The following is a 22283-nucleotide window of genomic DNA, read 5'->3' as shown; positions in this document are numbered from 1 at the left end:
AAATCAAAAATTTTGCATTCATCCGATAAACATTTTTCAAATCAAAAATTTTGCATTCATCCGACAAAACATTTTTCGGATCAAAAATTTTACATTCATCCGACAAAACATTTTTCGGATCAAAAATTTTGCATTCATCCGACAAAACATTTTTCAAATCAAAAATTTTGCATTCATCCGACAAAACATTTTTCAAATCAAAAATTTTGCATTCATCCGACAAAACATTTTTCAAATCAAAAATTTTGCATTCATCCGACAAAACATTTTTCGACAAAACATTTTTCAAATCAAAAATTTTGCATTCATCCGACAAAACATTTTTTCAAATCAAAAATTTTGCATTCATCCGATAAACATTTTTCAAATCAAAAATTTTGCATTCATCCGACAAAACATTTTTCGGATCAAAAATTTTACATTCATCCGATAAAACATTTTTCGGATCAAAAATTTTGCATTCATCCGACAAAACATTTTTCGGATCAAAAATTTTGCATTCATCCGACAAAACATTTTTCAAATCAAAAATTTTGCATTCATCCGATAAACATTTTTCAAATCAAAAATTTTACATTCATCCGATAAAACATTTTTCGGATCAAAAATTTTGCATTCATCCGACAAAACATTTTTCGGATCAAAAATTTTGCATTCATCCGACAAAACATTTTTCAAATCAAAAATTTTGCATTCATCCGACAAAACATTTTTCAAATCAAAAATTTTGCATTCATCCGATAAACATTTTTCAAATCAAAAATTTTACATTCATCCGATAAAACATTTTTCGGATCAAAAATTTTGCATTCATCCGATAAACATTTTTCAAATCAAAAATTTTGCATTCATCCGATAAACATTTTTCAAATCAAAAATTTTACATTCATCCGATAAACATTTTTCAAATCAAAAATTTTGCATTCGTCCGACAAAACATTTTTCAAATCAAAAATTTTGCATTCATCCGACAAAACATTTTTCAAATCAAAAATTTTGCATTCATCCGATAAACATTTTTCAAATCAAAAATTTTACATTCATCCGATAAAACATTTTTCGGATCAAAAATTTTACATTCATCCGACAAAACATTTTTCAAATCAAAAATTTTGCATTCATCCGACAAAACATTTTTCGAATCAAAAATTTTGCATTGTAAAAACAAACTAAACTAACGACACAATTATTTTAACAGTTTAATTACGTACCAAGTACTTTACTTGGTTGAAAGTTCTAGAATTTAAATGCTCAGAAAAATTACTGCCTATTTTCGCTTCAAAAAAAAGTAAATTATCAGGACTTTGCGGAAAACGATAAAAACCAAATTTTTGCATTATTCACCAAAAAAAAGGCAAATTTTGCATTTATGTATATATATCGCAGCTATTTCGTAAGTACAAAAATTACATTATCTCCACTCATGAGCCTAGCTGAGAAGCCGACTTTATGGGGGCTCTCATGTATATATATTATGGGACATTACTGCCAACTTTACGGAGTAATTATTTTTTGAATTACGTGATTATATATAACCACGCTGTCTAAATCGCTGACTTTGCAAATAATTAATCGCAAAGACAGCATGACCGGAAGGATATCTTAAAAATATAGTTTATTTGAAAACTTGTTCTTATGAAAACGTGTTTATAATGAAAACCAATTCAAAGAATTTGAGCTCACAGGCCCTGATGGACAATGAAAAAGCATTCAGCGACTCGTCCCTAGGAGAATCCGCCATATTCTGAGAGTCTGACGTCGAGGTAGCGATCCGGCCTAGCGGGACAGACTAGGTGAAATCGCAATTTTAAGACAAAAAAATATGCGGGACCGGCCGAAACGTGTTGAGGTCGAAGTGGCCGGTCCGACACAGAAGAATCGCGAAGTTAGGGATTACCCCAAGCGTGCGACCCAACCAACCCGTTTAGGCCAGTGGTCGGCAAACCGCGACTCGCGAGCCACATGGGGCTCTTTGGCCCCTTGAGTGTGGCTCTTCCACAAAATACCTTTTGCGGGCGCACGAAAATTCCAGATTTTTGCAAAATCATGTTTAGATACTCATTTTGGCCATTTTATTCTCGCTCCCTTCCCCTCCCCTCCCAAGTGAGTCATCTTTTTTTACGGGTTTTTGCCGAAAAAAAGAGTGAAAGCTTCACGCTGCTGTCACGTGGCACTTCCGCGACCAATCATGTGGGTCGAAACTGGGAAGTTGTCGAGAAAATGTTGACAAAAAAGAGGCTTTTTTCCTAAGATACTATGGGTAGATAGACACAAATGACGAGTCTCCTCTCAGAACATGGGGGGGGGGGGGAAGGGAAGAACACGCAATGTTTCCCATACTAAGGAACGTCAACCTCTACCCTGCCAGATCATGGAAGACGATGCTCCTGGGCTACCACCTCTCGTGACGACTCTTCAGAAGCCTTCTCTCTCCATCCAACATCGACCAACACTGCTAGAAGCGATCCACTAGGGGCCACACATCTGAAGACGACGCTCCTGGGCCACCACCTCTCATGACAACTCTCCCGTGGCCACCTCTCTCCATCAAACATCGGTCATCGCTGCTGAAGCAATCCACCAGGGGCGACCATCCGAAGACGATGCTCCTGGGGCCTCTGCCCCACAAGACGGTCCGCCTTGGGCTTTCATCGACGACGTCCTCCGGCTAACATCTCGTCGGACAAGCTTACAGTGAACCCGTCTTCCGCACATTTCCCAGTGAAGGGAGCCAGATATCCGTAAGACAACAAGTAAAATAATAACTTAATAAAATTTATGTAAAGTTTATTAAGAGTTAATTTTAGGGAGCGTTGTGGAGTGAAAGAAGATGTAGTGTCGAGGATTGAAAAAGGTATGTTGATTTGATTTGAAAATATATATAGAGAGGAATGAACGAAAGGAGATAGACGAAACAAGTATACAAGACGAGTGTGGATGGGATCGACCTCAGCGAACGTACCTCAATCAGATCGAGGACGTTTTTAGCAAAGGCCAGCTTAGGAGTACCTTAATTAAGTTAATAACAATGTGCCTACCTATATAGTTTAAGTTTGAAAATTTCGGCTCTCAAAAGAAATTTCAATCGTTGTACTGTTAATATTTGGCTCTGTTGACTAATGAGTTTGCCGACCATTGGTTTAGTCCAAAGAAAATTAGATCCCTCCTTCGAGACTAGTCGTCTCACCTACCAAAGTACACGTGTACCTCGTCCATATCCCTCTGCGAAACGTTTAACGAATTGGTACATGTCGGAATGCCCTTGTACGTGTTGTAAACCTAACGTAATGCTTGTTATTTGCTGCCATCTGCCACCAATTTTTCTAACTATGAGTCAAGTGTAATGATTGAATAATTGTACCGTTGTAGGCACGTTGCTCTCTGTGTCGCGACTTTTTTAACGGGGAGATCGGTTTGCATTTGCGCATGGAAGTTGGGAACCTAGGAAAACAAACTCCAGTCTGGTTCGAACCCGAGTCCGTCACTATGACCACTCGGAAACCACAGCAGCAAGTCGCCTCAACTACTACTTTGCTTTACCAAACCAAAAAGCTAACTATGGGCCCTGCTCTGTCTCAATGGGAGATATAAGCTGTACTACTTAACCGTACATGCACCTCGCCCATATTCTTCTGTGGAACTTATAACGAATACGTACGGGCTGGAATGTGCGTGCACATGTTGTGAATCAAATGTGAAGTTTGTGTGTGTGTTTCTGTTTTAATGCTTGTTATGTGCTGCCATCTACCATCCGTTTTCTAACTATGAGAAATCATTTCAATTGCACCGCGCTTTACTAGTACATTTTTACCGAGGTGTTACAACAGAGCTGGAACTGGGGGAGAGGGAAAGGGGGTGCACCTGCCCCGGGCTGTAAAGTTTAGGGGGTGACAAATTTCAGGCGGAAACAAAAACATCCTTTATCGAATTTTAAATTGGTGGTGGCTGCAAAATCATGTTTGCCCCGGGTGGCAAGAGTCCTAGTTGCGGCCCTGGTTGCAAAGGCTCCAAACGAGTAAAGTCAAGTTACGCAGCGGTTGTACCGTAATGCACGTAAACAATGTGTATCAGTGGGTTGATAAATGAATGCCGAGCCTTTGGACGCTCTCAAAGAAAATAGATAACTGCTGGGCTGCTATACGTGTGCACAAACCTTTAAGTGTTGAGATATTGTTGTTGCAGCATTTTGAGAAACTATGTGTTCTCTCCGGTCACGCTGACTTAGCTAATAATTACGTAGAACAAAAGCACTACCTCGCAAAGTTGGTAGTAATGTTTCAAAATACACATGTGTGTGAAAGCCCTTGTGAAGTCTTCTTAGCAAAGACCCATTACGTATCCACAAAATTATTTATTATTAATTAATTATTATTTACATAGTCGGAATCATTATTTTCCATTGTATTTCTGCTGGCTCTAGGGAAGGGCGATCGCTCCCTCTCCTAGGCTGCAGTCAAGGATATGAGGACAGTTACAATTATATGGTATTTATACATTTTGAGAACCTATCGTTTACATTGTGCGAGATTATCGTGGCTCATAAAGGAATCATGATATAAGGCTTTCTTGTTGAAAAACCGCAATAATGGAACGAGCTCGGCAGTTATCAACGCGGCGGCTGCAACAAGGAAGTGACCGCGGATCAAAGTTGGCACCAAATTCACTCTTTAATCGATCGTTCAAACTAACACAGGAGTGTCGAAATGCGCTCTTGCCCCGGCTGGCCGAGAACTTAACCTTTTGCGTTCCTAATGCCCATGTGGACTCGACGATGGTTCACGTCAGGAAACAGCGGTACTTCACTGTTCAACGGCCCCTCACGATAATAGGAAACCCCCCCCCCCCGTCAATCTGGCTTCATAGCAGAACTAATAAGATATACAAAAACTGCAAAGGGAGTAACATCCAAGAGGCTTCCTCATTGCAGGGGAGTACGAATTGTACCGCCGAAGTGCCAAAAAAAAAAAAAAAACACAACACAACACCATCTGGACCACAAAGTGTTAATTACGCCCTTGTCTATCAAGGACGGTGAAGGGCCTTCGTCGCGCTCTTACACGTTGGCACACCCCTTGCGTGTACGAAGCTTAAGTGACGCCTTTTTGTGCCATTGACTGTGTTTATCGAGTGAAAAAAATCATTCGAGCATTTTCGATTCACACTTTCTGCAGCGTAGTAGGAATCACTAAATTCTCTGTAGAATGTCATATATCTTCTTTAATACTTCCGATTTTCATCAGGTGCAAAGTAAGGGGGTGTAGGGGAAAGTGTTCATTAAGAAATAAATTTTACAAAATATCTAGGCTCGTCCCAACTATAACACGTGATGGAAATGACATACACCATCCGACTCCCATTCACAGCCCAATTCAGCTATTGTAAATTGGACATTCGTTAAAGATTTTGACTCCACGTCCCTTTTCACTTCATGTAAATTAAGATTTATGACACTCGAATACTCGAATCGGACATTAACCAATATGTACTAACCACTGTACATTAATTTTTTTAATATATTATTTTTCATCCTTGGTTTGAATTTTACGTGATTTTTGAAAATAAAAATTACTTCATTTTTTTTCATCCATAAATTGTATATATTTTTACGCATTTGATCGGTAGATGACGCTTCAACGTTGGCTTATCCGGACACAAAACAAAGCCATATTGCACAATGGCTACGCTGATTGAGGAATACGTACTTGGAAATATAATTTTCCCACATTAGCGTACATATTAATAGTAAAAAATGAATTTTTAAACTCATTGTGAAACCGACCTTCTTTTATCACTGGCCACCTAAAAGTTAATTAAAAAATAAGGTGAATCACCGTATCTCTCAGGGATAGAAACCCGTCTGCTCTCATTTACACTTGTTGCTATTGTCCTGATAGAAGGGGAGATGTGACCCAGCACCTGGACTGGCCACAGTGACACGAAGGGCTCACCAAGCCGAGAAGAGTAGACCTGGCCTGGCCACGGTAAACAAAAGAGAAGATCCTCACTAGAGCTACAAAGCCTTGGACTCGAAACCTTATTTGCTGTTTGTAACTTTTTCTTCTATTGCTGTTGTATATTTTTTGCTATTTGTAGTGGTTTTTTTTTTTCAAATGTGCTTTATTGTCGTGCATGTGTATAATTTATACATGCATAATAAAGCACCCGACACCACCCAGCCCCTCATCCTTCAGCCCTCCCACCTATGCCAATAAGACAAATTTTTAACTAAACGGAGAGGGGTGGTGATCGCTCTTCTCTGTATCCGCCTATAGGTCGTTCCCCTTAGGTTATAAGATTGTCATATGGATTTATTGATAAACGTTTCGTTTTTCTCTCAGCAGGTTGACAAGCCTAAATGGCGTACAGGAGATATTTGCTTCTCCTCCTCCTTGGGTTTCTGACTCTAGTCACCGATACAAGATGCCGACGGCAAATGACTCCCAGTGTCTTGAGCACCAGCGCCAGTACCGAAGAAACAGCAACGTTGGGAGAGATGGATGTCACTACTACATTGACTGATGACCCGGTCCGCCCTAATCTCAAACACATGGAAAGATTTCTCAGGAATTTCACGACTATGACAGTGAAGCGACTTCTGCCGTCAACGTATAGGCTCCTTGAAAGGGTTAACATATCATCCAGTTGCATGACCAGCCTATTGAAGTATGCCATGGCTTTGAAGAAGATTAGAGTATGGGCTATGAGAAGTAAGTTTGCATTTAATACACAGGGTGGGGTGTCCGAGAATTCCACTGTCTAAATGAGAGGGGGGGGGGTGATAGTAAACAACAAGACAAACAGGTTTTCTGATGGAACCCCAGGGTAGCAACCCACTTATTTGGAAGACACGAGCGTTATTCCACTTCAGATGTCACCAAATTATGGCAACCTTCCTCACATCATGATTAGTGACAGAGAATTCCCTCCCATCAACAGGCCTGGTTCGGGGTGGCAAGTTCACTTATTTTTCCCATAAAAATGGGTAGGATAATTTGTATTTCTTATATTCAGTAATGGTTACCACAATATGCAGCGTGTCACTTGAAGGTTTGTCGCCAAGGTGTTCTTATGTTTCTAAAAAACAGAACTTGGTAAGAAAAATAAAATAACGAATCATCAACGGAGAAGAAGCCGAATGTAAATTTTGACGCCAACCATCAGTCTCTTCGCTAATTTTGAAGCAATCCTAGCTTTGTAAAACTTATTATCTAACCTTCACCCCAATCAGTCAACACACAAGTACGGAGGAAAAAAAAAAGTATCTTTTTTGCTTCTGACGTTATTATGTGTGCCATATGTGTGGGGAAAATATTTTCCCCTCTCATTCCCTTTTTGGGCACCACTGGCTCAAATTCCATGCGCTGAGAATAAAAATCATTTGCGACCCTAGGTTTCATTGCAAAACTTGTTTGTTTTGGCGTGTGCTGTCACACTCTTGTCTTTTGGCGGTGGAGTTCTGGGGGGGGGGTCATACTGCATTTACTCCCTGTAAATGAAATTTATATTCAGATAATAAAACTGTGTGTTTTTTTCTCTCTCCGTGTAGTGTTCGACGCCACTGCCAAATTACCCGCTGGAATATTCGGAGGAACCGTAACCGAAATCGGAGCATTTGATCAATGCGTCAAAATTGTAGTCAGGAATAAACGTGGGGATGACGACTTCCGTGGCCAGTACTGCTCCGTTGAAACCGTACCCACCCTGGGTCCGAAACCTAATAACTTGTCCTTAGCTTTGAAACGATCTTCCAAGTTTGATGATTCTGTAAGCCATGTTTTTTTTCCATATTTTATACTATATTGCATTGAATGTTCTTATATTTTATTGGTTCTACTACTACGTTCAAAAAGCTCCGAGACTCGTTTTATTATGGAGTAATGACTACTGACAGAACCTGTTTATTTGGTTTTCCTTTGAAGTAACTACCCCATGCAATTATGAATTTTTTTTGTTCGTACAAAGATGTAAATGCGGATTACAAACCTTTCTTTTTTGTCACATCTTCCAGTGCCTTCGTCGCTGCGAACTGCACTTCTTCGGAACCTGAGAATCATTGCCACTTAAGCAAATTCTTTTTCCAAGGAAAAGGGAAAAAGTTACATGGGGTAAGATCAGGGGGAATAAGCTGGTTGTGTAAGTGCCAGGATGTGATGCTTTGACAGAGATAATCTGACATTGAAGGGAACCTGTGAGCGTTATCACGGAGCATTCACGATTGGGTTTCGAAGGATCTGGTCAGTTGCGCCTCACAGAACCATGCAGACATTTAAGGACTCACGAGTCTCTTCCGATGATAGATTTACCAGTCAAAACATCATATTCCGATACTTTCACAACCAACTGATTTCCCTGATTTTGCTCCATGTAACTTTTCCCCGTTTCCTCGGATAAAGAATTTGCTTAAACGATTCTCAGGTTCCGAAGAAGTGCAGCGACGAAGGCAACGGAGGATATGATAAAAAAATATCTTGCAACCCACATTTCCATCTCTGTATGAACAAGAACAAAAGTGTATAATTGTGTGCACAGGATAGTTTCTTCGAAGGAAACATCAAATAAACAGGTTCTATCTGTTTCCATTCTTTCGTAACGAAGTCTCGAACTTTTTGAACGTAGTATCATCGTATGGTGGATCGAAAGTTCCGGGCTGATATAGTCGTGGTGAAAGGAAAACTGCGGCAAGCAGTTAGCTGACATCAGTGGTTTCTTAACCTGAGGTAAACGTACCCTTAAAAGGTGTGTGATGGGAATTTCAGGGTGAGCGAAAAACAATCAGTTATGGCGGAGAAAAAAATGCGTAAAATAATAAGTTTTTATGGTAAAGTAGTGTAAACAAGAGGGCCTAAAGCTTTCTACGCATTTATAGGAATACGCAGGTATCGTACGTATTTCTAGGGGGGAAAGGAAGTCGCATATTCATGTGTAGTGGGCCAGCAAGTATCCGCCACATTTCTTGGGGTATGAAAGCCTCCTATGCATTTCAAAAGGCACGCACTCCTTTCGCACATTTCTAAGATTACGACCTTCCCTATGAATTTCTAGGAATACAGAAGTCTACTACGTATCATTCCGTGGTATATGCGTACTTCTAAAAGTTTTTCAAGAGGTATTTATGCATCGAATACATGTTTGGGGGAGGGGGGGGGGGTAAGCAATGCCCTGAATTTCTAGGGATAGGCAAATATCCTATGTATCTCTAAAGATACACACGTATCGTATGTACCCTTACGTATGTCTGCGGGTGCGCAAGCCTCGTCGGCTTCTCTAGGGGCGGCAGTCGGCAAGATTGCTTCTCATTTTTAGGGGATTGGTCAGCTTCTGATGTATTTCTTGTGATACAAAATTTCTTACACATTTCAATCGTTACGCATGATGACATGTTACATATAAATGACCAATCATTTCTAGGGGCAAGTAAACCTCCGACGCAAAAAAAAAAGAAAAAAAAAAAGAGGGGAGGGGCTCAGCACTACGTCGAACACATATCTAGGCTCTCTGAAACTTCGTACGCATGTTTAAAGGGGGTTCCTAGCATACGAATACTTCTTGGGATAAGTGAGCTTCTTATACATTTCAATAGTTACGTATACCTGTGCATTTCCAGGGACAAGCAAGAGACATTCCAGTGCGGGGCGTTTTGCATGACTGGAACGCATTTCAAGGAGAATATTTTATTTGAATCCATATGGATATTACTAATATCAATTACAACGGATGAATAAATAGATTAAGTCTGCCTGCGGACCACCTATGCCATCGTCGCGGACTATAGGTTGAGAAACGCTGAACTAAATCTACGATAGACATCTTCAGATGATGTGAAGACGGCTTCGTTACGAAGTGTTGGGAAGCGTGTCCGTTTGGACCACGGCTCTAATTCCCCTAAGCCTCGACTGATGATACTTACAAGTGAAAGTGTGCATTCTTTTATTCATTGACTGGCTGTAACTCACGGCTTCCGTCACATGGATTTGGTAATCTGGAAACTTCTCATAGTGATTTCTTCCAACCCTCTCTCCCGGTATAACATTTAAACCTCTGATAACAGCATCCTTGGGAGTTGAAGTTTTTGAAATTCCGTCTTAGTAAGCCTCTATATTGCAAAATATAATACTGACCAAATTTCATATTTATAGCTTCAGTGGTTTTGGTTCAGCTATGACTGCCACATATAATCTCTGAACACCCCCTTCCTCCATGACCCCCTTAAAGGTTGAATTTTGAAAACCCCCTTCTTAGTGAGTCCTTAAATCATAAAATGAAACTATTAGCCAAGTGTCGTATTTATAGCTCCAGCGGTTTCAGCTCGGTGATGGTGAGTCAGTCAGTCAAGACATTTTATTTCATATTGTTCCGGATAATTTTCCACAAGACTTCGAGATTGCAAAACAAGAAGCGGTTCGACGGACAAACACACATTTATTTACAGAACAGCAATTTACACGTATTTAGAAGCTGATCAGAGAGCTAACAACTTTCTCTCAACGTTCAATCGCGACTGACTTTCCATCGAGTCTGTCTCTATTCGAGCCTCCTTGAGCCTGCCATCTTGTGAGCGCCAGACTATTTATAACCCCGGTGGAAACTTCGAGAAAAAGAATGTTCTACAAAATTCTATTTTATAGTTTCCAAGTTGGCGACGCTACCGTACGGGGGTGTTGGACCACTGTCTGGAGGGGCGGGACTTTCTAGAATGTTTCCGCCAGTTCTCCGCCAATAGAAGTATTTCCGCCAAACCGAACCGGTATCAACACCCGTTGCCAACAGAAGACCGCGATAAAGAATTGCGCCATTCATCGTCTATAGTTCGTAACAATATTTATACATTATGCAGTCTGGGTTGTTACATCTGCGTCATTGATCATTTTAGAGCATTAAGTATCACTATTAAAAAATTCGTTTGATGATTCCATAACAATTTAAAATGTTTCCTCTTCAATTTTCAGATCATGTCCGAAATCCGTTCTTCGATTTTCGCTTTCTATCAGCTGACCATGAGATTTGGCGTCTGCGTACCGTCTACGTGTCATGCGCAAGATCTGCAAGCCATTGGAGCTGAAGGTAGATAGGCATCCCTCTATCATTTCACAGTACAATAATTTCTTGCTAATTCGTAGTTTGATCGGCTATTTACAGCGAATTCATGCAGCCATCAACATGACATAAATTCAACATGTATTGTAACACACATTAAAAAAATTCGCCAGTGACTTACTGAAATATTTCCATCAACCTAATGCAATGAATTCAAATTTTAGGCCAGCATTATTCAACTGCTGGTTCTCGGACTGGTGTGATAGTTGTAAAAAAAATTTGAACACGATTTTAGGCTCTGTTCTTGGGGGAGGGGTAAATACCGCTCATATATTGGAACATGTTGATTCAAAGCACGAATCCAGGGAGGGGGTGAGGGGGCGGGGACTTTTGCGCCACCCGAGAGCCAAATAATATAGGGCAAAATTTATCTGCCCCGTAAAATACAGGATGATCCGATGCACTCACACAATAAGTCTCCTCTCTGACACATCGCCCTGGATCTCCGCTCTATTCATAGCTGAGGATGCCTGCCTCGGCTCACTTGCAGCTGAAGATATGTGCCACGGCTTCATTCGCAGCTGAAGATGTCTGCCTTCGCTCCACTCGAAGCTGAAGTTGTCTGTCTCTGCTCTATTCGAAGCTGAAGTTGTCTGTCTCTGCTCTATTCGAAGCTGAAGATATCTGTCTCATCTTCACTCGCAGCTGAAGATGTCTGGCTCTGCTTCGTTCGCAGCTGAAGACATGTGCCTCGGGTAGTTCGCAGCTGAAGATTCATGCCTTCACAGATGAAGATATCTACTTTCGCTTTATTCGTAGCTGAAGATATCTACTTTCGCTCCATTCGTAGCTGAAGATATCTACTTTCGTTCCATTCGTAGCTGAAGATGCCTGCCTCCACTCCATTTGCAGCTGAAGATGCCTGGGTGTGGATCTAGAGAAGGACGATGGGAAAGACAGACCCTCCCAAACGCCTAATAATACTGGAAAATTTGTCTGTCCCGTAAAATACAGAACAATTAAAGTAACTCACACAATTCGCCCCTTCCGTCCTGGACTCGCGCCTGATTGATATCGAGAACTCTAGAGATTCGTCCATATATTCAGCAACACGACTCGATAGTGATTTGAACAAACTGCATCGTTTCATTTTCATTTTGATTCAGTAGATAGATTTAGGTCAGGGTGCACAATCTTTTCAGTCCTCAGGCCAGATATGAGGTATTTATTTCTGCCTCTCGCGGGCCACAAGCTTGTGCATATCGTGTGATCTTATCACCGTATTTTACGGGACATCCCCCATAATTTTATAGCTAATTTTGGCCATCCTAATTTTGTTTTCAAATGCCCCGTTTTTTAACTAGACTAAATTTAATTTTTTGGAATGAAGATTATTTTCAGGACTATACATTATGTTATGATAATTATGACTCTATGATATTGAATTAGTCTTATAAATATATGAATCTCACATATTTGTCAAACATGTACTTTTTTGGTACATTTCACTTTTACCCATTGCGACTTATCATAGCTCTCTACTTCTCGACATTGGCGAATTTTGCAGCAATTTTAGCATTAGATAGCAACTTCACTTGCCTTTGACAAATTTCTTGGCTGTAACTTTACTTGCCTTTGACAACTTTTTTGGTTCCAACTTTACTTGCCTTTGACAACTTTTTTGGTTCCAACTTTACTTGCCTTTGACAACTTTTTTGGTTCCAACTTTACTTGCCTTTGACAACTTTTTTGGTTCCAACTTTACTTGCCTTTGACAACTTTTTTGGTTCCAACTTTACTTGCCACTGACAACTTTTTTGGTTCCAACTTTACTTGCTTTTGACAAAGCCATTAAACTTTTTGGCAGCAATTGGTACCTTCACTTGTATTTGACAGTGTCTTTTTTTTTTTGCGATAATTGGCAGTATCCCGTATGGATTCCGATTTGTCGCATTTTTATGAAAGAAGTATGGTCAGTCTAGTTATTCGTTATGGAAATTCATTGACATATCGGAGATTGAAAATTTCGGTCTTTTTTTCACTCTTTTAATGAGGTGAAACGTAACTCGAAAAATTTTAAGATTTCCAAAATAGCAAAAATTATTTGTTACAGCCATCGATATCTCAAAATAATTTTCATCAGATTGTTGTGAAATATGCGGCGGAAAGTGAAAATTTTACTAATTGAGTTTTCTTTTGATTTAAAACCCGATTAAAGATTTTTATGATTCTCAAGAAACAATTTTTGGGGTTCAACAATCACAGCAAAAATTTTCCTCCTCTTCTTACTGATAATTTTTTCATATCTTACTTTCGAATCGTAGAATTTCATTCCTTTTGGATACTACCCGTACAAACCGTCGTATGTAAACATTCAGAAATTACAATTGAATTCATAGGATTTCCAAAAGGGAGGTAATCGAAGTTCAATCCTCGATTGGATTGGATTGGATTTTCAATTTATTGGCGCAAGGACCAATTTGGCCAAACTGCGCCAAAACATGACATAAAAATAAGAAAAATGTCCTTTTGTCATGTCAAAAAACTAAAACATATAAAAAGGAACAGGAACATGAAACGTAAAACAATGACATAAATTGTAAAAAATATAATTTGTCATATAAACCTATGGCCTTGAGGAATTTAAAAATGCGAGATGCATCGCTATTGCCATTTAAAATGTCATAATGTGAAAGATGACTCTGACCAAAAACGGACGTAAAATGATGACGATGATGTGAACAAGTAAAAGCATGAGCAATGGTCAATGGACTTTGACAATGGTTGACTCTCTCGTAATAACAAATATGATTGTGTGAGGCGACTGTGTCCTATGCGTAACCGGGCAAGCAGAACTTCCTCCTTTCGGTTAGTTCTGCAGCTCGAACGCCAAAGGCCAAGTGTAGGCTTGATGGCATGAAGTTTATTATTTATTTGATTGTTCCAGTGCTCCTGCCAGCGGCGATGTATCACTTCCCGGAGGATTGAGAAGTGGTCACTGGCAGGTATCAAAAGGCTATTATCAATGTTAGTTGTTGTTCGAGCTGCGTTGTCTGCTTTTTCGTTGCCCGGTATTCCTACATGACCTGGTACCCAGTAAAATTTTACTGTGGTACCATGATGAGTGAGGTAATGTAGTTCATGAAAAATGGCATGAATGAATGGATGAGTGTGAAACGTACAGGAACTCAGTGCTTCTAATGCACTGAGAGAGTCGCTATAGATGATGCATCGTCGGTGGCGTTTGCGTCGTATATGCCTGAAGGATTGCGTACAGTTCTGCTGAATATATAGTGAATGTGTCGGGAAGTTTGAAAGATGTCTCCTCACAGCAGATGTAGGCACAACCGACATGGCCAGGGCTCTTGGAGCCGTCGGTATATATGGGGAAGTACTTGTTGTACCTACCCCTGTGCCTATAGAATATCTGTCGATATATGACATCTGCTGTGGTGGCTCTAGAGTATGATGATAATGATAGAGAGACATTTGGTAGAGCCTGCTCCCATGGTGCCAGTTGCGAAGCAACTGGGGCCACACGACTGATGTCTAATTGTAGTTCTTCCACAAGTGCCCTCATACGAAGACCGTAAGACGGAACACATGAAGGGCGAGCAGTAAAAAGTCTATGAAATGACGGATTGAAAATGACATTATGAAGTGGATGACCTGGTAAAAACTTCATTTTAATATAATATTTCAAAGAAAGCTGTTGGTGTCTTGTTGTAATAGATGGCTCGTTGCATTCAACATACAGACTCTCCATAGGGGTCGTCCGGAAAGCTCCAGAACAAATGCGGAGAGCAAGATGATGAACTGGGTCGAGCACACTCAGATAGCTCCGAGGTGCTGACCCGTATACAATGGAACCGTAGTCGAGCTTTGATCTTATTAGAGCTTTATACAAGTTAATGAGTGACTTGCGGTCTGCTCCCCACGATGTAGACGAGATGACCTTCAAGAGGTTCATCGTCTTCATGCAACGAGCTCTCAATTGTGCAATATGAGGTTTGAAAGTAAGTTTTTTATCGAATGTGATGCCGAGGAATTTTGTATTTTCTACTATTGGTATTTGACTATTGTTTAGAAACAATTGTGGGTCATCACGTAGGTCTCGACGCCGACAAAAGTGCATAGCGACAGTTTTGTCAGCGGAGAATGAGAAGCCGTTATTATGTGCCCACTTGCTCATCTTGTTGAGTGCGGTTTGTAATTGTCTCTCGGCTGTCCTCATATTCACTGATTGATATGATATCAACAGATCATCCACGTAAAGTGCGCCACTGACAGACAACGGGAGTTGGTTCAACACACCGTTGAGTCTTAAAATAAACAGTGTAACACTTAAAATACTACCTTGAGGTACACCTTGTTCTTGGATTTGGGGAGCTGATAATGTACTTCCGATCCGTACCTGGAAGATGCGTCGAGCGAGAAAGTTCTTAATAAAAATGGGCATGTTGCCCCGCAAGCCGCAATTATAGAGGTCGGAAAGAATTCCGTGCCTCCAAGTACGGTCGTAGGCCTTTTCTATGTCAAAAAATATGGCTAGCATATGCTCCCTCTTCACAAATGCTTGTCTTATTGATGTCTCAAGGAGTAACAGATTGCATGTTGTAGACCTGAACCGTCTAAAGCCGCTTTGATGTTTAGATAAAATATTGTTAACCTCAAGGTAATGCATAAGGCGATAGTTGACCATGCGTTCCATGAGCTTACATAAACAACTGGTCAAAGCAATAGGTCTGTAACTGTTCGGTTGTTGAGGATTTTTGCCAGGCTTCGGGAATGCAAGAACTATGGATGCTCGCCAGGTGTCAGGAAATGAATGACTGACCCAGATCCGATTAAATAATATGAGTAAATGTGAGAGTGATTCAGATGAGAGATGCCGAATCATGGAATAATGAATGGCATCGGGCCCTACAGCTGAGTCAGGACTTCGCTGCAAGGCCGTCGTCAGTTCATGAAGGGTGAACAATGAATTGTACCTCTCCGGTGTAAAAGGCCGGAAGGTGTACGATGTACGTTCGGCTGATGATTTAATGGGATGAAACGATGGGGGATAGTTCGCATCGCTGGAAACAGCGGCGAAATGGGCGGCGATGGTGTCCGCAATATCCCTCACATCGCTGATGATAGTGCCATTGGTATTTAAAATGGTGATGGGATGAGACTGATAATGACCATTGATTTTTCGGATCCGGTCCCAAATGATTTTGGATGAAGTTGATGAGTTGATTCCCGTCGTAAACTTTTGCCAGGACTCGCGTTGAGCCACGACCACCTAGATAACTAGGTGGTCGTGGTTGAGCCTGGCGCCTGGTTCTTCTCGCTATCGCCTTTGCTTTTAAAAATGCCAACTTGTTTTTATGGGTAGGATACCGCCGAAACCTACTCCATGCTTTCTTTTGAGCTTTAATTGTAAGATTGCATTCGTGATTCCACCAAGGTTTAGGAAATTTAGAAAGTTTCGAGGAGACTTTGGGTATTGTTTCATTGGCTGCTGAGATCATACAACTGGTCACAAGGTCGACACAATGGTCGACTTCGGGTTGCGAAACCATATCCTCCGTGATTTCTGCCTTGACCGTGAAGTCAGCCCATCGGGCGGCCACAAGCTTCCACCGAGGAGGTCCCTCAGGTATGCTATGGCGTCGGTCAAGGCACTTAGAAGACGACGAGAGATCAGTGCTCTCGCAACGACTTTTGGTGGGATCATTTTGCTGTGGTTTTATCATAATAGTGGCTGCTGTAGACAAGGCGTGGATCCAGGACGATGTCTCGTTTGGGGTGCTTTGTGTAATTTCGTTGGATAGTCCCGTATTTTACGGGGCAGACAAATTTTTCCCATATTATTCGGCTCTTGGGAAAAGCGCGCGTTCTTAACGCTCCCACCTCTCTCTCAGTGCCTGAGCGAAACGGCAGACATCTTCGGCTGTGGATAGAGTGGAGGCAGATATCTTCAGCTTCGAATAGAGCGGAAGTAGACATCTTCAGCTGTGAATACAGCGAAGGCAGGCGGATCCAGGGTGATGTGTCGGAAATGCGATTTATTGTGTAGCTGCATTGGATCATCCCGTATTTCACGGGACAGACAATTTTCCACTCATATTGTTCGGTTCTCGGGAGAAGCGATCGCCCCCATCGCCTACCTCTGGACCCGCGCTTGCTGTAGAGCAGCCGCTGCGAGTAATCTCAGCTTATTATAGAATATATTGCAAGACGCGTTTCAATCATTCGCCATTATATCAACGGAAACTTTTTAAAAAGCGAACAAAACTACAGTAGGATACCATAGACTCCGACATTACTATAGACTCGCGATCCCCAAACTTATACCAGGGAGGCTCCTCAGATGGGTCGTTCAAATCCACATTTCATTTGACCTCGCCCCCCCCCCCCACAACAACAGATTTTGGAACGAATTTTTGTGACTAAAAACTCGAAGTTTTCATGAAGATTATTATACGCAGATATCATAAATGATTTTTGAAACATAAATTTGAGATTTTCTCAGCAGTTTCAGATATTTTTTAACAGTTAGTGAATGGTTATGGTATATTTTGATATATATATTACCTATACTAAATGCTTTCGTGGCTCGCAGAAATTCGCTCCTGCTTTTGGCAAAAGCCTTTTACAGTGGCTTTTGTGTTAAATAGCCGCTGTCAATAATTCAACAATCAATTGTGTTCGATATCGAGAGAGACGCGACCCCCGAACTTAGGTCACAGAGGTGGGTCGCGCGCGTTCAAATCCACTTTCGATGTAGTTATAAATGCAATCGCTGGTTTGAAGGGCATCTTGAGGATTTTGATGACCTATTATTTAGGCATTTTTGGGGCCCTTTTTAAGCCATGATTCAGTGTTTTTGAGGAGAATTGGCATACAAGATGATATTACAGAATGCACAAACGATATACACAGGGTGTTACCCTTGCAATATGAATGACGTATCTGAAGTCTACATGTTATTTGGATATTTTTTTCTAATTGGAAGTATGCTTCTAGGTTCAATGGTTCGTGAATAAGTCCAGGATAAAGGGACTTTTTTCGATGCTCTCTGTAATACGCCTGTGTCAGGGCCGTCTCTTAAGAGCTAGGGCCAAGTGATTTTTCTGAGGCCCTATTAGGCAAAATTTCAACCAGATCTCACCTGGGTGGGCCCATGCCTTAAGACGGCACTGGTCTGTGTGAGTCGAAAGTCTTCCTCACTTGAGGACCACCTACTTCCTAATCTGATTGTGGACGCAGATTATGTTTTTTATGCACGAAATTCGTATATAAATCGATGCCTCCCTCTCCAAATTTTGGAACAAATTTTTGAACAAGAAACTCGACTTTACACGACTCAACACGGTTTTTAAATAAGAAATGCAAGACACTCACACTGTATGAATTTCATAAAAAAAAATAAATAAATGAGGAATATTGTGTATTGCGCTATCTCGGCACACAAGAAATTTGAGTTAGTTAGCAATTAGGAATGTTTTCTCTCAAACTGATATCACAAACGTTTTCTAAAATCTAAATTTATAATTATATTCAGCAATTTCGAAATTTTTTTTATCAGTTACTAAGTGTTTATTGAATGTTTTATCATATATAATACCTGCTACAAAAAAGCATACTTCCTCGGGAACAGACTCCACGATGTTCTCTCAAAGTTGTTAGCAAAATGCAACTATAGTAGTTCTACCGAAACAAAGAAAACTAAAAGATTGCTGATAAAAATGCAATTATGTAGCAGTTGGGGCACAATGTTGCTTCATCATTGTAATATTACCCACTGTTTAGCATACTCTGAAATGGTGCCTACAGGCAACGCATAAAATAATGAAAATACTCTCGCCACACAGAGAGTGTGGCACAACAGGTCTACAATTATTCAATCATTACTCTTCACACATAGTTATAAAAACATACACGGTTATAGCAGCTACACCGAAATCAAGGAAAACTAAAAGAGTACTGCAGTTCATACACACAGACCCATTGCCCTTCTTCCACATCTAAATTATTGGAAAGGGCATTAAGATTGATTAAATTTGTAGAAGGCTACAACCTAGCCAGAGCTGAACGATTTGGTTACGATCATTACTACAATTCAACTCGCGAGGGTTGTGGGATGCCTTCGAGAGGCTAAAAATTACAAAGACTTCACTGTAGGATCTTTTTTTTTTGGATTACAACAAGGCATTCGTCAGCATTTGGCACGAGAAGCTCCTACTGAAGATGATCAACACAGAGATTATCCCTCGATAATCAATCATTAAATTTTTGAGATCATACTTATTTTCCAGAACATTTCAGATCAAAATAAGAGAGACATTTTCACCCAAAACATGCATTAAAGCGGGAATTAACCAAGGACCTATATTACACAATATTTTTACGGATGACTATCCACAGGTGTCTATATATAAGGGGAATTCTCTCTTTATATAGTCCCTTTTTGCTGACGATATCCTAATGATACGTACAGATAGGAAAGCGCTTCTAAAGGCGGATACACGTGACGGATATACGTGACGTGTAACCACGTGACGTTAGATGGCGCGGGATCATATCAGACATTATACGGTGTGCACACTGGTGTGATGCATCAAGACCGAAACACAATACGATGTTGAATCTGTGAAATCGTATTTGTGGAAGTTCTTTGACGTACAAATTATGTGACGTGGAATTCCAACATCACAGAATTTCCACGAATCAGAATTCACAGCGTCTCTGACATGACGTGAAATCACGCCACGTTAGTTTAGTGTGCCTTAAGGCAACCTCCAGGAGCGGAATTCAGTGAATAGGACCGAAAAAATAAAATGTCCAAAAGCGCGTTTTCATGTGGCTGACACACAAAAAGAGTCCACCAAGTTTCACCGATATGTATATATATCAATGATGATGCATAATAACCGGTGATTATGGATAATCATTGATTTATCGAATTTTACGTAACATATAGCCTATACAAAAATACGAATTAATACACTTGACAAAAATTAATGAAGATTTAAAATGAATGAGAATTTGAAGTTAATGAAGGAAGTGGGCACATGTGATTGCAGAATAATGTACCAATTCAGTAATTAACGGAAAAGTGATTCCACAATTAATTAAAAATAATCGAAATTAATGAAAGGAATAATCGGTAATAAATAACATAATAACTGTAAAAATGTTTGTTTGACAATTTTGTGGTTGCGACATCAAGCTATTACTTCTTATTGAATGTAAGTTTATTTTCTTCCAGTCGTTAAACCACTTCGCTATAGGCTGAAAGTATCCAACTGTCAGGTGGCCGAGGACATCCATATTGAACCAGTCCATGTTGCTGTCATGTAAGTTATCCAATTAAGACGTTTCTATTTAATGCAGTGATCGACGTGGCAGACAACTACTAATACTTAACCATACAAGCGCCTCGTGCACATTCCCTTATGGAATTTCTAACGAGTCGGCACATGCCGGAATGTGTGTTCTGAGTGTATGTGTGTCCCTAATGTATTTATGTTGCCGAGTTGCGCTTGTTTGGTGTTCATGCTACCATCTGTCTTCCATTCTCTGAAGTACAGATGGAAAAACGTTTGAATTTTCATGTTGTGGCAGACAATGCCTACTACTACCACTGAACCACACATGCATCTCGTACATATTCCTCTGAAGAATTTCTAACGAACTGGTACGTGTTCGAACGTGTGTGCATGTGTAAACCTGACGTGAAGTTTGTTTCTGTGTAATGTTTGTTCTGTGTAGTGCTTCCATCTGCCATCAATTTGTCTAACTATGAGGGAAGTGTAATGATTGAATAATTGTATTGTTGTGTAGGAATGTGTCACTCTCTGTGGCGAGCCTTTTTAACGGTGAGATCGGCTCGCATTCGCGTCCTGGAGTTTGGAACCAAACAGACGATGGCAGACGCAACAAAGGCAGACAATGCCTGCAATATAATGGAATTACCTTTTAAACGCAGTGTAGAAAGCAAAAAAATCCAGCGGTGTTAGCTAAAAATATACCAAATTGAGCGTCAGACAGCTGTTTCGGGGCTACTATAGCCCTGGCGCTCAATTTGGCATATTTTTAGCTAACATCAATGGATTTTTTGCTTTATACGAGTACAATGTCTGCGATTTTGATTCGACGTGGCACACAGGCACAATGACTTCTTCTATTACTTTACCTTCACTGCGATTTCGATCCGATTAATCCCACTGCATTGAGTATATCGAATATACACTGCACGGCCAAAACAAAAGTCGTGATATTGCATCTAATGTGCTAGCCTTTCTGGAATGGGAACCACCCCAGCGCGACTGAAACCGCAAGGGTAAAAGGCTTATATCCCTGGAGGGACAGAGCCTGGGTCGTGACTGGTCTGTCGGAGCCTTTCTGGAAATGTTTTTGTATTTTTGTAGTAGGGGATCGGTGATAAAATCAGTTCTCAAACTTTTTCAAGTTAAGGACTTGAAGTCGACTTTATTACGGAGCACTAATTTTTCATACGTTAGTGCCGTGTATATGTTACGGTAAATGTGATAAATCTGGTGATTAAGCATAATCACCGATTTAATCACATTCACCGTAACGTATTCACGAAAAGCGTCCAGAAGTGATTCTGTGGTCCGTTTCAGAGTTGAAGTTCTATATGGTGGAAAAAGCTTCGAAATATCTTATATATAAATGTGAAAGTCGTACAAACGATGTTCCACTGTGTAATTGTACCTCCCCATTTGCGGACACTTCCCGTTAACGGGTAAAATTGTTTGGTCCCATGGGTGTTCGTTATCAAGCGGTGCTACCGTCTTCTGTTTTACCAACTGTTCATGAAAATTGAAATGTTTCATATCGGGAGATTACGGTCACTCACAATATAGTCACGGCTCGTCTCCGTTCAACATCACCCATAGAACGTATGTTTGATTCTGAATGGCAAGGGATTTGAGGACGCAAAAACAGTGGCTTTACGGACTGAATGACACTCGGAACATTGTATCAGTTAATGTTTGAAAAAAAAGTTGCAAAATACACTAATGCGCTATCCCCAGTAGCACACCGATATAGAACGGCGTAGAGATTTCAATATCGTTCGATGTAGAAATGACATACATTTGTCGACGTAGTCCGACATAGAGAGAAATTTTGATTATTTCAAAAGAACCTAATTAATTAATAGAGTACAAGATATTCTCCTTCGAAACGAAATGCTGCAAAAATGAGAGTAAAACTATTTTTTTAAGATAAAA

The 22283-nt window shown here is 40.4% G+C and overlaps 1 protein-coding gene across 1 annotated transcript in view; it reads left to right on the top strand.

Moving 5' to 3' along the window:
* The first annotated feature begins 6355 nt into the window (after nt 1–6355).
* LOC149081028 (nose resistant to fluoxetine protein 6-like) overlaps nt 6356–22283 on the top strand; it is a 30516-nt gene continuing 14588 nt past the window's right edge. Inside the window, exons 1-4 of the mRNA XM_089238285.1 lie at nt 6356–6707; nt 7547–7764; nt 10947–11061; nt 20294–20381. Coding sequence (XP_089094411.1) covers nt 6356–6707; nt 7547–7764; nt 10947–11061; nt 20294–20381 — 773 coding nt within the window. The remainder of the gene's footprint in view (nt 6708–7546; nt 7765–10946; nt 11062–20293; nt 20382–22283) is intronic.

The sequence above is a fragment of the Pholcus phalangioides genome, unplaced genomic scaffold, assembly GCF_987345545.1.
Source record: "Pholcus phalangioides strain wild (caught in Gottingen) unplaced genomic scaffold, Ppha-v1.0 ptg000010l_1, whole genome shotgun sequence".
Taxonomy (NCBI): domain Eukaryota; kingdom Metazoa; phylum Arthropoda; class Arachnida; order Araneae; family Pholcidae; genus Pholcus; species Pholcus phalangioides.
This window is presented reverse-complemented; position numbering and strand designations above follow the sequence as displayed.